The 20,520-nt window shown below is 44.3% G+C and overlaps 1 protein-coding gene across 1 annotated transcript in view; it reads right to left on the bottom strand.

Annotated features, from left to right (window-relative positions):
• Positions 1 to 1,085: 1,085 nt before the first annotated feature.
• The window catches only part of GPR137B (G protein-coupled receptor 137B), a 50,858-nt gene continuing 31,423 nt past the window's right edge, over positions 1,086 to 20,520 (bottom strand). The window contains exons 5-7 of the mRNA XM_044239318.1: positions 18,374 to 18,502; positions 9,165 to 9,289; positions 1,086 to 7,563 (exon numbers count right to left, since the gene is read on the bottom strand). Coding sequence (XP_044095253.1) covers positions 7,452 to 7,563; positions 9,165 to 9,289; positions 18,374 to 18,502 — 366 coding nt within the window. The 3' untranslated portion in view covers positions 1,086 to 7,451. The remainder of the gene's footprint in view (positions 7,564 to 9,164; positions 9,290 to 18,373; positions 18,503 to 20,520) is intronic.

Raw genomic sequence — 20,520 nt, forward strand, 5'->3', positions numbered from 1 at the left:
ATCACAGGCAGAGAGGCAGGCAGAGAGAGAGGGGGAGGCAGGCTCTCCGCTGAGCAGAGAGCCCAACATGGGGCTTGATCCCAGGACCCTAAGATCATGACCTGAGCCGAAGGCAAAGGCTTAACCCACTGAGCCACCCAGGCGCCCCAAAAGGACAGCTTTTTTATCTTCATCAGCATTGCCTTCAGCTGGAAGTCTGGGAACAGTTTACAGTAAACCTTTCAGCAGAATGCAGAGTGAAGTACCTGCAGAAACCGTAGCTGTTCACACAAGCGCACAGACCGGTCATGTGATGTCATGGAAATTTTCTGGTAAAACAAAATCACACACGCAGACACACACACAGGTGGGCAAGTGTTCTGGTTTAATGTCGACAGGTGCGGCTTTGATTCGGAACTCCATTTGTTCAACTAATTTGTTGTTGTGCACACCAGACTGTAGCGAATGTGAGTTAAATAAACGTTTCTGCAATTTTTCTTTCTTGTTCCCCTCCCGCCTTTGAAATTATCTCCCTCAGGAGCTGAGGATTTGATTATAACTTGTGGAGAATGGAGGAAGTACATAAGGAGCGTGAGCTTGTTTCTTACTGTGGCAGGCGTCAGCAGCCACTGTCGGAAGGGCTTTCTATGGGTTCCTTAATCCTCACAGCTGCACTAGTGGGCCTAGTTGGCAGGTACAATTACTAGCCCATTTTATAAGAAAACTGAGGATAGTAGTGGCTAACTCGTTTGTAGTCACAAATTCTAGGTTGTGGGGCTAGAGTTTAAAACCAGAAAGTCTGGGGCGCCTGGGTGGCTCAGTTGTTAGCGTCTGCCTTCAGCTCAGGTCATGATCTCAGAGTCCTGGGATCGAGCCCCACATCCCTGCTTCCCCCTCTCCCACTCCCCCTGCTTGTGTTCCCTCTCTCACTGTGTCTCTGTCAAATAAATAAATAAAATCTTAAAACAAACAAAACCCAAAAAGTCTGACCCCAGGTCCTTAGCTAGCATGTCCTGTATCTGTGTTACTACGTAAGTTGGCTTATTACTATACCACTAAAAACTGGGGACTTTTAGTATCTTCTGATGTGTGTGCAGAGTCGTAAGGCTTTTTAAATCTCCTTTATTTTTCAAATAGGTAATACATTCGCATGGTTCAAAGACCAAGAAATAGGAAAGGCTATACAGTGGAATGTCTTCCTGTCCTTGGCCCCTCGTCCATACTGCATATCTCCCCCAACCCCTCGCCCCGTGACTCGGTTCTTGGTTCCTTATGTTTCCATCCATACATTTTTAGGCATATACAAACAAATACAAATGGAAAGTCTTAGTTTTTCCCTCTCATTTTTACCCAGAGGGGCACCCTATACATACCATTTGCTTTTACTCACTTTAGTTTTCATGGTAGTCTTCCCACCTCCCTAGACAGCTTACTTAAAGTTTTCTTTTCTTAGCAACTGCTTGGTATTCCATTCTATGAATGTATAATTGTTTAATTAACCAATCCCCTGTGAATGAGCATTGGATTGTTTCCAGACCTTGTGTATATGTCATTTCACACATAAATATGTACTTGTAGAATAAAGTCCCCAAAATAGAATTTTGGGGTCGCAGACCATGATAGAATATTTCCCTCCCTAGAGGCAGTTACCGGTCCTCATATCCACCTGCAATTAAAACCGCACCTGCTAACCCACCCCCTTACCTCTGTAGACCTGGGTTTGATGCCATTCTGATCAATACAAAATTACATATCATTGTGTTTTAGTTTCTGTTTTTCTTACAAATGAGAGTGATTCCCTTCAACATGTTTAAGATTCGCTTGTAGTTACTTGTGTTCATAATGTTGCCCATTTTTCTACTGGATTGTTGATCTTTTATCAGTTTCTAGGAGTACTGCTTACAGATGGTAATCCTTTGTGAGGAGCTCTATTTTTTTTTTCAGTTTGGTGTCTGTCTTTTGACTTGGCTTATGATGGTTTTTGTTATGCAATTTTTTTTAATTTCTCAGGTTCTCAGTGGCTTCCGGACTTTGAGTCATAGTTTGAACACCTTCCTCATACGGCAGTAATTCACCTACAGTTTCTTTTAGAGCTTTCATGGTTTTTCGATCTAAGTTTTGATCCCTTTGAAGTGTGTCCCCCATGTAGGGTGTAAATTATGGATCCAGCCTAATTAGGTTTCCTAGGTGGTCACCCAATTATTCCAATACCATTGGATATACCAATGCCATGGGAATAATTGGGTGACCAATTATTACGGGACAGTCTGTCCCATCCTCCCTGGTTTGCGATGCTACATTTATCGTATATGACATTGCACACAGCATTAGCTCCGCACCGGGGTTGGTTCTCTTTCTGTTTCACTGGTCTATTCACTCAGACACCAGGACCGCAGTCATTTTAATTACTCAGGGTCTGTGGTTATATATCTTCTCTTCGCTCCAACACCTCCTGCCCTTTGTAAAAGCAGTTTTCTTTAGCTGGCCTTGAGTATTCTATATGAGCTTTTAAAAAAAATTCTTTAACCTATAGATCATGCTGGAACTCTGCCCCGTTCAGTGTTTCCTCTTGAGAGTTGCACTTTTAACCCCTGTAGTGTGTCCCTATTCTCTTAATTTTATACTTTATCAGATAAAGATCTACTTTTTACTCCCTGTTGTGTTATTTCAAGATTCTATTTGCCGGTGCCCAAACACGCGAGGGCAGAGACAGGACGTGAGGTGCCTGTTTAGACAGAATTTTATCTCAGTGCTTCTGTTTTAAGATTGAGTTCTCAGATCATTCCCAGAGACTATCCTTATGTAAAGTCCTTATGTCCTTTTTTATTCCATTATGAATTCTCTACCCAAAAGTTGGATATCTGAGAAAACAGGGATAGGCCCTTACATGAGTATTATAGTTGCCTAATCCACTCACTGGATGAAAGTGCAAGTGAAAGAAGTTACCTTTAAAAAAAAAAGACATGGCCTACCACAAGAACAGGATTTGACCATTCACTGTTGTACATGCTGGGAATGTAGCAGTGAATAAAATACAGATATCCCTGCCATCAGGCAGCTTATGAATTCTGTAACCTAACTAGGCTGGCTCTGGTTCACAGTGAGAGCTCACCAGAGAGGAACAGACCAGCTGAAGAGGAATAGCAAGTGGAAACCTGTTCAGTGAGACGATGCTCTCAGTGTGAGTGAAATTTAGTGTCAGCTTAATGGTGCCAACCCGTTGTCGCAGAGTAAAACCATCTAACTAACTCTCCTGGGTCAGAGTCTGCAGTTCTTCAGCCAGCACCTGGGTACATTATGTCACTTTCCATATGGATTTCCTTCACAGAAGATACCTTTAAATGGTAAGTGTTCTCCCTTGGGTAGGTATTGAGTCTACAGACCTAAAGCCTAGGCTCTGGGCTAGTGAATTCAGTACGGGGACAGCCAAGGATCCTCAGCAACACAAAATGTCCCTGGCAAACCATCTGTTTAACCCAGACATGCCTTTTTATATCTCAATTAATGCCTTCAAGGAGCACCATGACTAGGGACCAGAGGGACAGTTGCACGTTAATAAGATTCATGGGAAACTGAGGTTCAGAGAAAGGGAGGGACGTTGAGGCTGACATGGACTAAAGAGGAGGAGGTCACAAATCTAGATGGGGAGGCGTCTGGTCTGTTCCGACTACACCAAAGTTCAGAGGCAGGAAATACGTTCTGGAGATCATGTCTAATGCTCCAAGTAGTCGGGCAACCAGGATGCAAAAGGGAAGACCAGTCTGGAGGCTACAGGGGAATTAACCTGTTTCTGGAAAAGTAGAGGACAGGTGTCAGTCCCAGGTCAAGGAACAGATGAAAGAAATCTGGCTTTAGAGGAAACAGGCAGATACCACTAGGAGCTGCTGAATCAGTGGATTTGAATCTGAGGACTTTGATCCCTACTTGATGACCCAGGCAGAGCTCCGCACTGAAGGAACCCGCCTCAGTGCCCAGGCCCAGAGAGCGGCACAGAGATCTAGGTTGGGGGCACGGGTACAGCTTTGGCATACTTCCTGGTATTCTGACCCATTAGTGCAAGGGCTTTCCATATATCCCCACTGGGCTCTAAAGTAGGGTTAAAAGAAGGATGTGGCTGAATTTACAGACTGGCAAACCCCTAGTCGTCCCAGCATCTGGCATGTAGTAGGCACTTGGTAGACACTGACTGAACTCCACTCCCTTCATTCCTTTTTAAATGTTTCCTCACTTGGATTCGAGTTTTTGATGAGAACTCCACACTTTTTAGCCTGATCCTTTCCAGCAGCTCCTCTGGACCATGAGAAGTCTTAAATAGCATTATGCACGTTAGAACTTTTTTTTTTTAAATAAAATTCTCCCCAGGACAAAAAATGGAAAAGTGTATTAGATATGTCTTCAATCAGACCTACACTTGTCTAGATTTTATCATATAGTCCTCTAAAGTGAAGACTTTTTAATAAAGTTTCTCCAGTTGGAAATGCTAAAAAAAACAAATATTTAGACCCATTTAATTCTCATGTAAGGTTACCCTTATTAAAAAAAGATTCATTCTAAAAAATAAAAATTCTAGTAATATCTACTATATAAATATAAATGAGAACCTTTAAGCACTTTTCATGCTCTGGAATTTAGTAATGCTTGTTCTCCTCTTAACAGGAATTAAATATTCAAGGAATTAAAGAGCAATTCTATTGGATTTTGGGAAAAGAGGATATTTGGGGACATACTAGTGAATGTGCCTGATGATCTACACCACTAAACGTGGTAACCAGCATAGTTTTAACAACACATCTGATGCATCCAAGAAAGAACTGGCATAACTATGATGTATGTACTGTAAAAGTTAAAAAAAAAAAAACAAAAAAAAAACCCTCCTTACAGTCCACAGGTCCCTGTGTAATGTACTCTGGATGTTGTAATCAGTGGCTCAGTTAAATGGGTTAATAAAAAGAGCCAGTGCAAGATATCTACACAAATCAGTTGGCATTTTTAGACAATTACCTGCAGAAGACCCCTTTTATGCCTGTTTCTAGCAGGTGTCCAGAAATACTCCCATGCAGCCTTTAGTGTTGAATCAGACTTCGTACAAAATTTCCAGTGACACTGCCTCTTCCCCATATATTTTTAACTTTCAAGTGACCAAGGTTTTAATTTCATTATTTTGCTTTAAAACAGGACGTTTTCGGTGTTTTATAACCAGTAATCCCTGTTCTTTGCCTTCTTTGGGCCTTTAATATTTCACATTAAGGAGAAGTTTTGTTAGTGAACCTATTTAACACCGTAACACAATTAGGAAACTGAAGAAATTTTAATTTCCCTTTTCATACCTACCATACCTATAATGTTTCACAGGGTACACATGGTCATTTACTATGAGAAAAAGATGAATACAATCCTATTAATATTCTAGATGTATTTAAAATACTTGTGCTTAAGCAAAACTTTTTAAAAAGGGAAAGAGAAAAATAAGCTCTTAGAACATTTTTATCCTTTCCAGTAAGAAGATAGTTCAAATAGTAGCAGCTTTATCATAAAAAGAGATTATGGCTTTTATCACTTAATGCTGGTTATTGCGACTTTCCTGCCAGTAATAACAGGATAATGTGTTGATACAGCATGAGTGTAATAATTGGATGATTTGAGTGATTTTTTTATTACTGTATTTTTAAAAATATACCTACCCTTGAATGACCTAATTGTGAAGTACTTTCTGAAAGCATGATTTAAAGTTTTTAAGTCTATGCTTGGTCTGCCTTTAAATTCTCTTAAGTATTAGTAACAAAGATAGCATGACAAGTAAGGGTGTTCTTAAAGCTATTTAGAATAACAACAACTTACAATATTTTAAGGCAACCCAAATAATCAGTGCAAATTTTGCTTCAGTCTAGAATTTGCTCTGACAGTCACTATTTTGACATGTGACCCCAATTCTTCCATATACTAAAAGGCAAGAACACTACTGTGTTGGATGACGCAGGACAAAGGCATTCTGTACAAATGAAAAACCCAGTCACAAGCCATTTTTTACAACTTGAGATGGCAATTTTAATCACCATCAAGAGAAGTAGACTTGATCTCTGTGAAATCAATGCCCAGAGAGAAATCCTTTCTGAAGACCATAATGAGAAATAAGAGATACTGGCAATGGGTTTCACCCTGAAGGCAGAGCATGACTGTCTGTCCATCTGCTCCTCCTCCTCCTCCTGTCCCGAGAGGTGAGATTCCTAGGCGGAGCAGGTCACATCTCACTGGTAACCATCCTTCCTCCAGGACCTTCTGTTTTACAGAAAATCCGAGCATTTAACCTTCCTGACACAGTTTCCCATCGTAGGCACTGGTACCTGGATAGATCTTGGAGGTTTTAGACTTGCACCGGGGCTGGAGTCCCAGCTGAGTTCACTGAAACCGTCGTCTGAAACGTGCCTCTTCACGTGGCCGAGGGACAGGAATCGTGCTCCTGGGTACCAGGGAGCAACTCCCGTTTTAAAGCTGCTATTGCCAGTAGCCTGATTTCAGAGCCACTTAGAAATGCAGGCCATTATTTTAAATACGTGGGAAAGTGCAGGAAGACTGAGGACTGCATACAGCCTGCCGGATGGAGGGCGGAGAACCTCTCCTGTGCTCCTGGACTGGAATGAATGGTCCGTGATTTGGGAAAGGTGATGTCTTGGGAAGGACTGAGGTAACGGAGCCTAGATTTCCCTGGGCTGAAAAACTAGGCAAAGGTTCTGAATACAGCAGAGGAGGCTTAGCAGTGGGTCAGCTCTATCCATGCTTCTAAGGGATCCACTTATGGCTGAAGGGTACACATTAGGGCCCTGCTCAAAGGAGTACAACATTTTTGTCAAAATTTAGATTCTTTGAGACAACAACCGTCTGGACCTTAAAGAACTTGAAGGAAGGAGCCAATTACCTTGTCTGTAGTCTGTTGATAATCTGCTACAGTATAACTTAACACTGGAGTCGAAACTGACTTTCTAGATGTCAGCTGGGTTTCGAATCTACCCAGCTCAGCCCCTGCACGGCCTGAAGAGGTAAGGATCTGAAGATACGTTAGTCCAAAAGCCTGAAACAACCATCAGACCATGTACTGTGGACTTTTAAAGTGGATTATGCATAAAAGTCCGTGCAAACTACAAACATATATTGCAATAACATTCTCAAAAAATCCTAGTATATATTTTAGCATTATTATTTAAGTTATATAAAATACATCTTTATAAAAGTACAGAGTTTTTTTTAAAGTTTAAATTATACCCACTGAAAAAGGCAGCCAGGCTCACTTTTTAGTACTAAAATAAGATTTTATCAATCTAAATTATTGCTTAGTCCTATGGAGCCATTAGAAACCTGTAACAAAAATCAAGTCTGATTTCTTAAGGAAAAGTGCCTTATAAAAATTCAGCTGTCATGAAGTTAATCTCTTTGAAGGTCTTCACTTGAGGAATCTTCCACAGAATTGTTGACTGATACTACCCATGGCCTGGTTTGTCAGGATCCAAAACTGGGTCTGGTTGGAAAGTTCCCACTGATGCCAGGAAGCTGTTGGTTTGTTGTCCCCAGTCATAGTAGTCTGGAGCAAAACTTGAAAAAAGAGATAGTTTGGTGACTTGAAATACTATACTTTCTATCGATGACATCTTATTTTAGTTGGACAGAACTGGGATTTTGTATAAACCATAGACAATCCCAGTTTTTAAAGTGGCTTCTTGAAGCCCACATGCAGTGGCTACAAGTCCACCTACGTAGTGAATTCAGGGCTCCTGGGCGGTGCAGTCGGTTAAGCATCAAGCATCTAACTCTTGATTTTGGCTCAAGTCCTGACCTCAGGCTTGAGAGATAAAGCCTTACTTGGGCTCTGTGTGTAGAGCCTGCTTATGATTCCCCTCACCCCTACTCAGGCTTGCTCACTCTAAAAAAAAAAAAACAAAAACAAACAAACAAACAAACAAAAAACACTGAGCTCCACAGAGCCCAGAAGCATAGTATTACTAGAACCATAAGCCAATCACTATGTGTAACAAAATATTTTGCCAAAAAATCGTATCTGGTATGTCTGGAAAAATAACTTCTGTGTGTCAGCTTTATCACCTACAGAATACCAGTGATCTCAGTACCTGCCTCGCTGGGCTTCTGTGAGTTAATACCTATCGAGTGCTTAGAACAGTACCTTAATACACAGTAAGCACTCACTAATGTGCATCTCCTTATTCTCCTGCAGGGAGTGGAAGGGGGATCTTCTACCTCAGGAGAGAGGGCACTTGGTTCTAGGCTGCCTTGGGCAGATGTGAGGGTAGGGCTGCTCCCGCGGGCCCCAGAAGGACGTGCAGTGGGGTAACTGGGTAAGAGAGCAGTGTTGGGGTGAGGGTTCAAACAGCTCTGGACCTCAGGAGTCCTTGTTTACTGGCCTGCTTCCAGACCTCTGTGCTCTGCACATCTGCTGGCTTAGTCTGTGCAGGGCTGCATTTTCTCTTCCCCACGCCCCATCTTACATTCTTTCTGCTTCCCTGCTCCCTTGTCCACTGAGAAAGCAGGATACCCTCCCAGCTTCTCTGTTCTTGGGTCCCAAACAAGGGCTCTTTTCAGAGCTCTTTTAAAGTTTTCTAAGGACATTCACTGTTCATAATAAGGAGCAGAAAAGCCAGGCTATCTTCTCTTGTATCATTCCACCTGGGACTGGGGGGTGGTTTATAGTAAAATGTTAATGATTGCTTTTAAAGGTACAAAGGATGACCAACAATAAGCTTTCACTTCCAAGAAACACAGCCGGAAGCCTCCCTTGCCCAGGAACTGCACCAGATCCTGGGATGACAAGCAGAGAGTGGAGGGAGCTCAGGGAGCCCTGGCTCAGCCCTTGTTGCTTCTCTCTGCTCTGCTCACCCTGAAGGCCCAGCTTCACAGGCAGGAGGAGGGGACATCATGACCACTGGACCATGGAGGGTGGCTGAAGTGTCACAGGAGAGTGCAGGGAACCCCAGTAGCTCCCACCCCTCCTGTCTGCCACACACCTATGGAAGTAGAATCTTGGGAGTGGGGCGCTGTCTCGTTCTCAGCGGCTCCCCCTCCATTTCCTGTGTGCCTCACCCCCCTCCGACTCCAGGGATTTTCTCTTGGACTGAACCGATTTCATGGGTGCCCTGCTCAGCCTCCTCACCATGCCTCTCTACCACGAACCAGGGCCTTACCTTCCCTGAAGTCCCTGAGGGGCAATGTTCCAGGCAAGGTCATCATCACTATCGTATCTTCGAGGGTTGTCAAAGAAGTAAGATCTGGGACTGAATCCGTGGCTGGGGACCATTCCAGGGTTGCTCTAGAAAGATAATTAATTGTTCAGTGTGCTCGAGACAAAGATAAACAAGATCTCTCTTGTAGGAGACCGCAGATGCAGTTCTCGTCTCAAAGGAGGATGGACCTGTTCCGCTACAGTGCTCGTTTCACTTGCATTTATATTTGAGAGGTGTTATCTTTTTCTTTTCTCAGGATGGACAAAGTCTTCTTTCAGAGTTCCGCGTGCCGCCATGAATTACCATCATTTTAATCCCTTACTGAAACACAAGGCGATGCCCAAATTAACCAAATTAGATAGTCCCAAATTAGCTATAAAACCATATAGTAATGTGGATATTTACCAGCTAAAATAGTGAAATGATCATAATGATCAAATAAGTTTCCATTTCCTGCTTCTATAATCATTTCCCCCATTTCTGTCCTCAAGCTGAGTTCACCATTCAAAAAATTTCAAATGGTTTCAAGTAAGCAGAAGATCAAAACTGTCTTATAAGGCAACTCAAGGCTGGCATAAAATCCAGAATTTGTTTGAGGTCCTTGGACCTATCGTCAGTGGTCTATTTTAAAGTTAAACAAGGGTATGAAATAAGGTTGCTCGCTATACCATGAGTATTGATACGGAAACTCCTCCTTTTCTAAGACTAACCTAGCCAAATACAGGAAACAAAATATAACCTAGATAAGGTGGGATGCCTGAAAATTTAGGATTTGCAGCAGTTCAAGAATGTCCACGTAAAAGAAAGAAGTTGGATCCTAACCTCATTACACCTATACAAAAAGTAACTCAAAATAGATCAAAAACCTAAATGTAAGAGTAAAAACTATAAAATTCTGGGAAGAAAAATATAGGGACAAATCATGTCCCAGGATTTGGCAAAGGATTCTTGAATAGACACCAAAAGCATAAACAACGAATATAAAATTCACCAAAATTAAAAACTTCAAAAGACATCATCCGGAGAATGAAAAAACCACCACAAGAAGGGGAAAAAATATTTGCAGAATCATATCTGACAAGGGACTTAGATCTAAAATACATAAAGAACACTTAAAACAATACAAAGACAACTCAATTAAAAATGGGCAAAAGATCTGGATAAAGATATAAATGTCCAATAAGTACATGAAAAGATGCTTGACCTCATTAGAGATCAGGACAAAAGGCACAGCCATCCAGGACATCTAGAATCAAAACCTCCATAACAAGTGCTGGGGAAGAGGAGGAGGACCCAGAAGCAGACGGCACATGGCACACCCACTGTAGGAAACAGTCTGGCAGGTTTTTTTAAAAAGTGCAGCCCTGACTTCTGGGAAGATGGCAGAGAAGGGCCCTACGTGCACCTCGGTGTATGGACACAGGATAACATGTCCACTTAAATTGCCCAGAAAACGACCCGAAGACCACAGCGCCACGGAGAGAAGAGGACACGTGAGGGCGGGTGGGGAGAGTGGACATGTGGCTGGGAGCTTAAGGGCCAAGGCCACTTGCAGCCAGGAAGGACCAGAGTGTGCAGGGAGGGGAGATGACAGATCCTCATGCCTGGGCATGCCTGGGAGCCTGCAGGGCACGAATTCCCATAACACTTGTCTCTGCAAACCAGGGGGGCCAAATTCCGCAAGTTCCTACAACCACCTGGAACTTAAAGCCTGGAACTTTAAAAACCAACAGGCTCCGTTCTGTAGTGGCTGGAGCAGAGAAGCAGGAAGGGCAGTTTGAGAGAGGCCCGGGGCGGACGGGAGAGCGAGTTCCTCACTGATCTCAGAGCCCAGACCAGAGGGACAGACTTCCCCGGGAGACGACTCCAGGAACAAAGGAGCTGGCAGGCACCACTGCCCCACCCGGTCCCCACGCAGAGCCTGGACGGGGCCAGCAGCCAGTACGTAACCTGCTCACGTGGTACCCTGCCGCCCTCCCGCAGCTGGGCCTGCCTCAGCCCTGGTGCAGCAGGTCCCCTCCCCAGAAGACCATGCAAACCTTGCCAACATGCCGTGTCCCTGCTGAGGGTTTTGCAGGGCCTTGGTCCCAGCAGCAGCCGTGGGTCACCTCCCATGGAGGACACTCGCTCCCTGATAAAAATGCACATCCTGCGTGTGCTCTGCAGAGCGGCCCTGGCCAGCCTGTCTCCTCGGAGCTGTGGGCACCCCTGGCAGAGTGCTGGTGCGCAGAACAGGCACTGCCCATCCCACTTGCACACTTCGTGGAGCGGCCCGGGCTTGGCAGCAGGGGCACCGCCTCTTTGTAGGAGGACAGGGCCACCTTGCTGAAAGTGTGCACCCTACCTACTACCTTCAAGAGCTGGAGAGGTCGGGGCGCCTGGGTGGCTCAGTGGGTTAAGCCCCTGCCTTTGGCTCAGGTCATGATCTCAGGGTCCTGGGATGGAGTCCCGCATCGGGCTCTCTGCTCGGCAGGGAGCCTGCTTCCCTTCCTCTCTCTCTGCCTGCCTCTCTGCCTACTTGTGATCTCTCTCTGTCAAATAAATAAATAAAATCTTTAAAAAAAAAAAAAAAAGAGCTGGAGAGGTCACGGACTATCTGCACAGAGAAAGACAACAAGAATTACATAAAATGAGCAAAGGATTATGTCCCAAATGAAAGGACAAAACCCCAACAAAAGACCTAAGTGAAACATATCAGTAGTATGACCAATAGGAACTTAAAGTAACATCGTAAAGAGACTCACTGGACTTGAGAAAAGAGGGGAGGACATCAGTGAGACCCGTAACACAGAGATAAAAAAGAACCAGTTGGCAAGGATACATGACACTTAAAACACACCTGGTGTAACAGGTCACAGGCTAGAGGAAGCATAATGACCCAGAGGCAGAGCAATGGAAAGCAAGCTGAGTGGGTGAGGAACAAACACGGAATATGAGAACAGATTCTGAAGCTCGGTGACTCCATCAGGCATAGTAATAACCACAGCACTACAGGAATCCCAGGAGAACAAGAAGAGAAAAGGGAGCAGAAAATTTATTTGAAGAAATAACAGTTGAAACCTTCCTACTCTGAGGGAAGAAACGGAGATCCAGATCCGGGCGGCACAGAGACCCTTCAAAACAAATTAACCCAAGGAGGTCCACACCATGACACATGGTAATTACAATGGCAAAATATACTGCTAAAACATTTTTTAAAGCAGCAAGAGAAAAAAAGACCATTACATATAAGGGAAACCCCATAACACTATCAGCTGCTTTTTTAGCACAAACTTTGTCCACCAGAAGGGAGTGGCGTGACATACTCAAAGTGCTGAAAGAAGAAAGTCTGCAGCCAAGAGTACAAACACTCCTATAATTTGAATGGAACCACCAATGACCCCAAACAGTCAACGCAATCTTGGAAAAGAAAAACTGTAGGTATCCCAATTCCAGACTCCAAGGTCGATAACAAAGCTATAGTCATCAAAACTATGGGACTGGCACAAAATACACATATGTTGGGGCACTCGGGTGGCTCTGTGGGTTACGCATCTGACTCCTGGTTTCAGCTCGGTCATGATCTCAGAGCTGCGGCATCGAACCCCACATCAGGCTCTGCCGTCAGCACGGAGTCTGCTTTACATTCTTCCCCTTCCTCTCCCTCCCTTTCTGCTCCTCCCTGTCTGCCCTCTCTTCTCTCTAAAAAAAACAAAAACAAAACAAAAAACAAACAAACAAACAATAGAACAGAAAATCCAGAAATAAAATCACAATTATATGGTCAATCAATCTCCAACAAAGAAGGTAAGAACATGTGATAAGAAAAAGTCTCTTCGACAAATAGTATTAGGAAAACTGAACCACTTTCTTACACCATACACAAGATAAGCTCAAAATGGATTAAAGGCCTAAATATGAGACATGAAACTGTAAAAATCCTTTAAGAGAGCAGAGGCAGTCATTTCTCTGACACCAGCCACAGCAACATTTTTCTAGACATGTCTCCTTTGGCAAGGGAAAGAAAAGCAAAACTAAACTACAGGGACTTCATCAAAATACAAAGCTTCTGCACAGCAAAGAAGACCAACAAAACTAAAAGACAACCTACTGACTGGGTAAAGCTATTCACAAATGACACACCTGATAATGGGTTACCATCTAAAACATATAAATAATTTATATAACTCAACACCCCAAAAACAATCCAAATAAAAAATGGACATTAGACATGAATGGACATTTCTCCAAAAAAGACCAACAGATGGCCAACAGATGCATGAGAAGATACTCAACATCACTCATCCTCGGGGAAATGCAGATCGCAACCATGATGAGAGATCACCTCACACCTGTCAGAGTGTCTAAAACCAACAACACAAGAAACAACAGATGCTGGCGAGGATGCATCAGGACAAGTGGCTCCCACTTCTCCTGACGAAGCTCCCCATCCCGAGGATGCGGAGAAAGGGGAACCCTCCTACTCTGTTGGGACAGTTGGTACAGCCACTGTGGAGAAATTTTCTCAAAAAATTAAGAACAGAACTATTCTACAAATCAGTAATTTCACTACTGGGTATTTACCAAAATAATACAGAAACACTAATTTGAAGGGATACCTGCACCCCTATGTTCACAGCAACATTATCTACAATAGCTAAACTGTGGAAGCAGCCCAAGTGTCCACTGATGGATGAGCAGATGAAGACGACATGGTGTACGTATACAATGGAACATTCCTCAGCCATCAAAAGAATGAAATCTTGCCATGTGCATCCACATGGATGGAGCTAGAGAGTATAATCCTAAGCAAAGTAAGTCCAAGAAAGATAAATAACACGTGATTTCACTCATATAGAATTTAAGAAACAGAACAAATGAGCAAAAGAAGAAAAAAAAAAGAACAACCCAAAAAACAGACTCTAATCTACAGGGAACAAACAAAGGGTCACCAGAAGCGAGGCTGGTGAGGGATGGGGAGCTTCGTCAGGAGAAGTGGGAGCCACTTGTCCTGATGAGCCGTGAGGGATGTGTGGAAGGACGGAGTCACTGTACCGTCCACCTGAAACTGACACAACACTGCATGTTAACCAGACAAGACTTTTTTTAAAAAATTTCAATATCGAGTTACCATATGACCTAGCAACTGCACTCCTAGATATATACCTAAGAGACATATTTTTTTTTAAGTTTGATTTATCTGAGAGACAGTGAGAGAGAGAAAGTGTGCCTGTGGCGCGGAGGGGAGGGGCAACGTGAGGGAGAGAGAGAAAATCCCAACAGACGCCACGCTGAGCAGGGAACCTGATGTGGGGCTCGACTCAGGGGACCCTGAGACCATTACGTAAGCCTAAACCCAGAGTCCGATGCTTAGCTGAGCCCCCAGGCACCTTGGAAGACGTGTGCACACAGAAACCTACACATGGATATCTAGAGCAGCACTGCTCCTAGGAGTAAAGAACTGGAAACAAGATGGGAGACCGCCATACGATGAAGTATTATTCAGCCATAAAAAGGAATAAGGTGCTAATACGTACTACAACACACATGAACCCTGTGCAAGGAGGCAGTCGCAGGAAACCACACAGTGTACGGCCCATGCCCGTGGAATTCCAGCAGGGAAATCCACAGACAGACAAGCAGGTGCCTGGGGCCGGGGAGGGGAGTGACAGCTAATGGGTACAGGTTTCCTTTTGAGGTGATAAAAAATGTTCTCAAAACTGCTGTACATATCTGAAAACACCCCAAGCCACTGAGCTGCACACAGGACATGGGAGTGTTGTACAGGATGGGAATTCTATCCCGGTAAAGCTGTTTAAGCAAGAACAACAAACCCAGGAGATTCTCAAAATTCACAGCACACTCAAATCACCGGGGCTTCTTCGTATTTAAAACGTGGATTCCCAGACCCTGCCCCAGAGATTCTGACCTAGGAATCTGCCCTGACCCCAAGGGCCCCCAGGACTGTGATGTGGATGGCAGAGAGCCACGCTCTGAACATGGTCACGCTGGGCTCAGCCGCCAGGGGAGAGACATGTTCACAGCGACTGCGCTGCACATCCAGACGGTCGATCACAGCTGAAGAAAGTCCCCACCTGCAACGGGCTCTTTTAACTCCAGGAACAGGAGTTGGGTTATAAATCGCCCCGCCCACCCACGCAGAGGAATACCAGACTGTTTTTTCTCCAAGCAATCACAGGAATTACAGACAGCGGTAAGACTATTGTCAAGTCACACACAGCAGCAACTTAGTTTCTCCAGACCTTACACCAAGGAAAGCCACAGCGCAGCCCAGTAATTATCCTTACGGACTCGGGAACCAGATTGCCGTGGTGCGATCCCAGCTCTGCCTCCGACAAGCCCCGTGATCTGGAACCTGTTTCCTCATATGAGTGTGATAATGGTTTCCAGCTCAGAGGCTGAGTGTGAGCATTAGAACACAGAATATATCTGAAGTGCCATTCCGCACCATGCCTGGCACATGGAAGTGCTCCACTGTGCCTGGCTCACTTGACCAAACTCTACGCGACCAGATGGCCTTCCCTCCGGGAGACTCGCCTAAGGAGATTTCACGAACACCCCAAGCCCAATCTGATACCCACATTCCCTGCTAATGAGAGTTCCTTCCTAAGTAGAAGAGGGAAAATGTTTTTCTATTTAGGATTATGCCTCCCTCCTACTGAAGTCACTTCCTTGTGGTAAATCAGGAGAAAACATTGTTCAGGGCATAGAGAATCATTTTAATTCACTACTAAGCTGCTGTCCATGGGGGCTTAGCCTCAGTGTGTCCCTGAGATCTGTTCCGGCACCTGCAAGGCTGTAAATATTTTTGTGATTAGTGGGTTAAGACGTGACTGGCCCTTTCCATGGTCTCAACACCAGTGCGGATGGTGCGCCAGCCTGCAGCTCCAGCTGTTCTGCAACGCTGGCACCAACCGCCCCGGCCGACCCTGGATTGCCACAGCTACACTATCAGTTAGAAGCCATTCTCTATACTTTTCTGGGGGCTTCATAGATCAGTGACTCAAAATACTACCCCCCGTTAGTGTGGCTAGAATAATTCATGGACCACAAGCGCCCAGGGGTTTTCTCACTCTCGCAAGCTGTGCATTTTCTGTCATGTCCTGAGAAAGACAATTATGCAAAGCTGGCCTAGCAGAAACAGGACCAAACCAGGCGAGTGGGGTTAGCAACCCTCATGATGTTTTTATTTCCCTGTCACCAAGTTCCCAACTCACTGTCCAACATAACACAGGGCTGAAGAACTCAAGTACCATTTTTTTTAAAGATTTTATTTATTTATTTGACAGAGAGAGATCACAAGTAGGCAGACAGGCAGGCAGAGAGAGTGGAAAGGAAGCAGGCTCTCCACTGAGCAGAGAGCCCGATGCAGGACTCGATCCCAGGACCCTGAGATCATGACCTGAGCTGAAGGCAGCGGATTAACCCACTGAGCCACCCAGGCGCCCTCAAGTATCATTTTCTATTTCCCTTTCCAAAAATAAAAGCTTATATATTTGGTTCACCCTAAGTCAAGGCTCAGATACCAGTGAGATTTGTTGCACTAGGAAAACAGTTAGTCACTATCTTTAGGCTTTGAGAGGCAACTTTCATTTCTTCTGAAAGAGGAAAGCTGAAAAAATGAATTTCCCTCAAAAAGAGTTAAGGGGGAAAAAAAAGGAAAAAGAAATTAAAATAAATAAATATACAGTGGAAAAAAGTCTCTTCAATAAATGGTGTTGGGGAAATTGGACAGCTATGTGTAGAAGAATGAAACTCGACCATTCTCTTACACCACACAAAAAGATAAACTTGAAATGGATAAAAGACCTCAATGTGAGGCAGGAATCCATCAGAATCCTAGAGGAGAACATAGGCAGTAACTTCTTTAATATCGGCTACAGCAACTTCTTTCAAGATATGTCTCCAAAGGCAAAGGAAACAAAAGCGAAAATGAATTTTGGGGGCTTCATCAAGAGCAAAAGCTTCTGCACAGCAAAGGAAACAGTCAACAAAACAAAGAAGCAACCCACGGAATGGGAGAAGATATTTGCAAATGACAGTACAGACAAAGGGCTGATATCCAGGATCTATAAAGAACTTCTCAAACTCAACACACACAAAACAGATAATCACATCAAAAAATGGGCAGAAGACATGAAAAGACACTTTTCCAACGAAGACATACAAATGGCTAACAGACACATGAAAAAATGTTCATCATCATCATTAGCCGTCAGGGAGATTCAAATCAAAGCCACATTGAGATCACCACCTTGTACCAGTTCGAACAGCCAAAATTCACAAGACAGGAAACAACGTGTGTTGGAGAGGATGTGGAGAAAGGGGAACCCTCTTACACTGTTGGTGGGAATGCAAGTTGGTGAAGCCAAGTTGGAGAACAGTTGGAGATTCCTTAAGAAATTAAAAATAGAACTTCCCTATGACCCTGCAATTGCACTCCTGGGTATTTACCCCAAAGACACAGATGTCGTGAAAAGAAGGGCCATCTGCATCCCCAAGTTCATAGCAGCAATGGCCACAGTTGCCAAACTGTGGAAAGAACCAAGATGCTCTTCAACGGACGAATGGATAAGGAAGATATGGTCCATATACACTATGGAGTATGATGCCTCCATCAGAAAGGATGAATACCCAACTTTTGTAGCAACATGGACGGGACTGGAAGAGATTATGCTGAGTAAAATAAGTCAAGCAGAGAGAGTCAATCATCATATGGTTTCGCTTATCTTTGGAGCATAAGGAATAACATGGAGGACATGGGGAGATGGAGAGGAGAAGGGAGTTGGGTGAAATCAGAGGAGGAGACGAACCATGAGAGACTATGGACTCTGAAAAACAATCTGAGGGTTTTGGAGGGGAGGTGGGAGGGGTGAGCCTGGTGGTGGATATTAAGGAGGACACATATTGCATGGAGCACTGGGTGTGGTGCATAAACAATGAATTCTGGAACACTGAAAAGAAATTTTAAAAAATAAAAATAAAAATAAATAAACAACTAAATAAATCAGAGTTAAGGGAGAAGACCGTCTCGGGCAGACAAGGGAACTTTTTACATCACAACAGGACGAAAGAGGCCTGCTCCTGAAAATCTAAGGTCAAGCCCCAATGGCATGCGCTGTGATGAGAAGCAGGAGACAGTTTCCACAACTAGAAGATGGTTTACTCACAAGGTCCTTCGCAGGGTTTCTAACTCGGAAGAAGTAAACGACTAAGGTGGTGGGTAAGAGCTCCCACACGAAGAGGACCACCCCGAACACCACGTATCCGGCGTCTCCCAGCTGGTTCTTCAGATCCGCCTGTTGAGAAGCGAGGGGAGGCATGCAGTCAGCACACTGAGGTTTTGCTCTGGTTCTTACGAACGTGAAGAAAGGCTAATTCTGATACGGTGCAATTCCTTCCCCCTGCAACGTGCATGTGGAAATCAGATAATAACCCAGGTGGGGAGTCATTCCAACCACACAGGGCAGAGAATTCTTATCTTCAAAACAGTCAAGCGTGGGAACTGCCCATCTCTGAGAGTTATTACGTCACCCTCCAAAACCTCATTTCCAAGCTAAATCTCTTGAATGTAAGTCTTCTTGCCTTCAACAATCAAATAGGGAGATGTTAGGTCTCTCCCGCCCACATTTTTTTAAAGATTTTATTTATTTATTTATTCATTTATTTATTTATTTATTTATTTGAGCGAGAGAAAGAGAGAGTGTGTGAGAGACAGCACAAGAGGGAAGAAGGTCAGAGGGAGAAGCAGATTCTCCACAGAGCTGGAGCCTGATTCGGGATTCGATCCTAGGACTCTGGGATCATGACCTGAGCTGAAGGCAGCTGCTTAACCAGTGAACGACCCAGGCGTCCTCCCTCCCATATCTTTGAGGACAGCATGTAACTGTCACCCTCTGTCTTATCCCTGGGATAAACCCATCAATTTTTAAACTTCTCTTCCTTTTCCCCATATCCTATTCTTTATCCTTAAAGCTGGTTGCAGGGTAGATCACCTGGAAAAAAACTGTTTCCAGACCAGGATGTTTGTCTGGACCAGTGGGATGGCCGAACAGGCCTGGTGTGTAGTCTGTCCCCCATCTGCAGGGCCCAGGATATGCATAGGGTCGCATCTGGGCAGCTTTCCCACAAAGGGCAGTGTTTCAGACAAAGTGCACCAAAACCAAGCCATGAAAAGCCGATCACCTAAATAATCCTTCTACCTTCTTCTAGTGCATCGCATTTGGAGGCAGTAGCCCCTCCAGGAAACCGTCTCCCCATCTCTGTATCTCGCTTCCCTTCTCTAACTCAGCTGGGTAGCACGCTGGCCCCTTCCATTCTACATGGATAGTGCGCAGCTTGGGGCCAGCAACACACAGGTCTAGATATTCATAAATAAACATTCCCCCTAAAAACAACAGAATTTTTAAAACTGTGTTATTTTAAGTTTGTTACCATTATAAGCCCTTACTGGAAAGAAAAACCGAAATAATTATTTTGTTAAAACCTAACCTCTAGTGTTTAATGGGTATGGGGTTGCGGTTTGGGAGGACAAGCACGTTCTCGAGACAGACAGCGGTGACAGCTGCCCAGCAAGGGGACAGTGCTGAATGCCAGGCTGCTGCCATCTGCCCAGAAGTTGTTACGACAGTAGCCATTGATGGACATTTCACTACAATGAAATCCTTCAGGTCTTATGAGTAAGTCTCTCATTTATTGTTCCAAGATTCAATTTTTATATATTTGATTTTCTCCAAACAGGGCACACCTTTGGCAGTGCCTTGCCCAAATATCTCCCATCCTATATAGGGGGGATTGGTCTGGGCAGTGGTGGTCTGAACCCTTCCGAATTCTAGCCCCTTCCCTGTGCCCCTTCCGAATTTCATCTTGTCCTCCCACGCTTATCGGGGTCACTTGATGTCTTCTTCTGGAGTGTGAATCCAGCCCAGGGAGGGAGCACTGCTGGGACTGGAGACTTGGGTTTTCTAGAGTTGAGCATTTGGTGTTTTCCTAGGGACAGTTAAGGAGCTTTCCGTAATTCAATCCAGTAGAGCCTATTATAAAGCAGAAGTTCTGCGTGTTGTAATGGCTTATCTGTGTGTCTGTTTTCCTCAGGGGACATAAACTCCTGCTGTGGGGCAGGGAGGCCATCTGTGTGCGTTTGTACCCCCAGCGCTCTGTCCTGCATGACAGACGAAGAACCAGTATTTCTCAAACAAAAGGATGCGACCTCATTCCCATTCTTTTTTTATTTTTGGCTTTTGTGAACAAGAATGCCAGATGATATGTCACTACCTTTGTTCGTGGCTTTATAACTTACGACTCACGAGTTTCTAGC

The sequence above is a fragment of the Neovison vison genome, chromosome 2, assembly GCF_020171115.1.
Source record: "Neovison vison isolate M4711 chromosome 2, ASM_NN_V1, whole genome shotgun sequence".
Lineage (NCBI taxonomy): Eukaryota > Metazoa > Chordata > Mammalia > Carnivora > Mustelidae > Neogale > Neogale vison.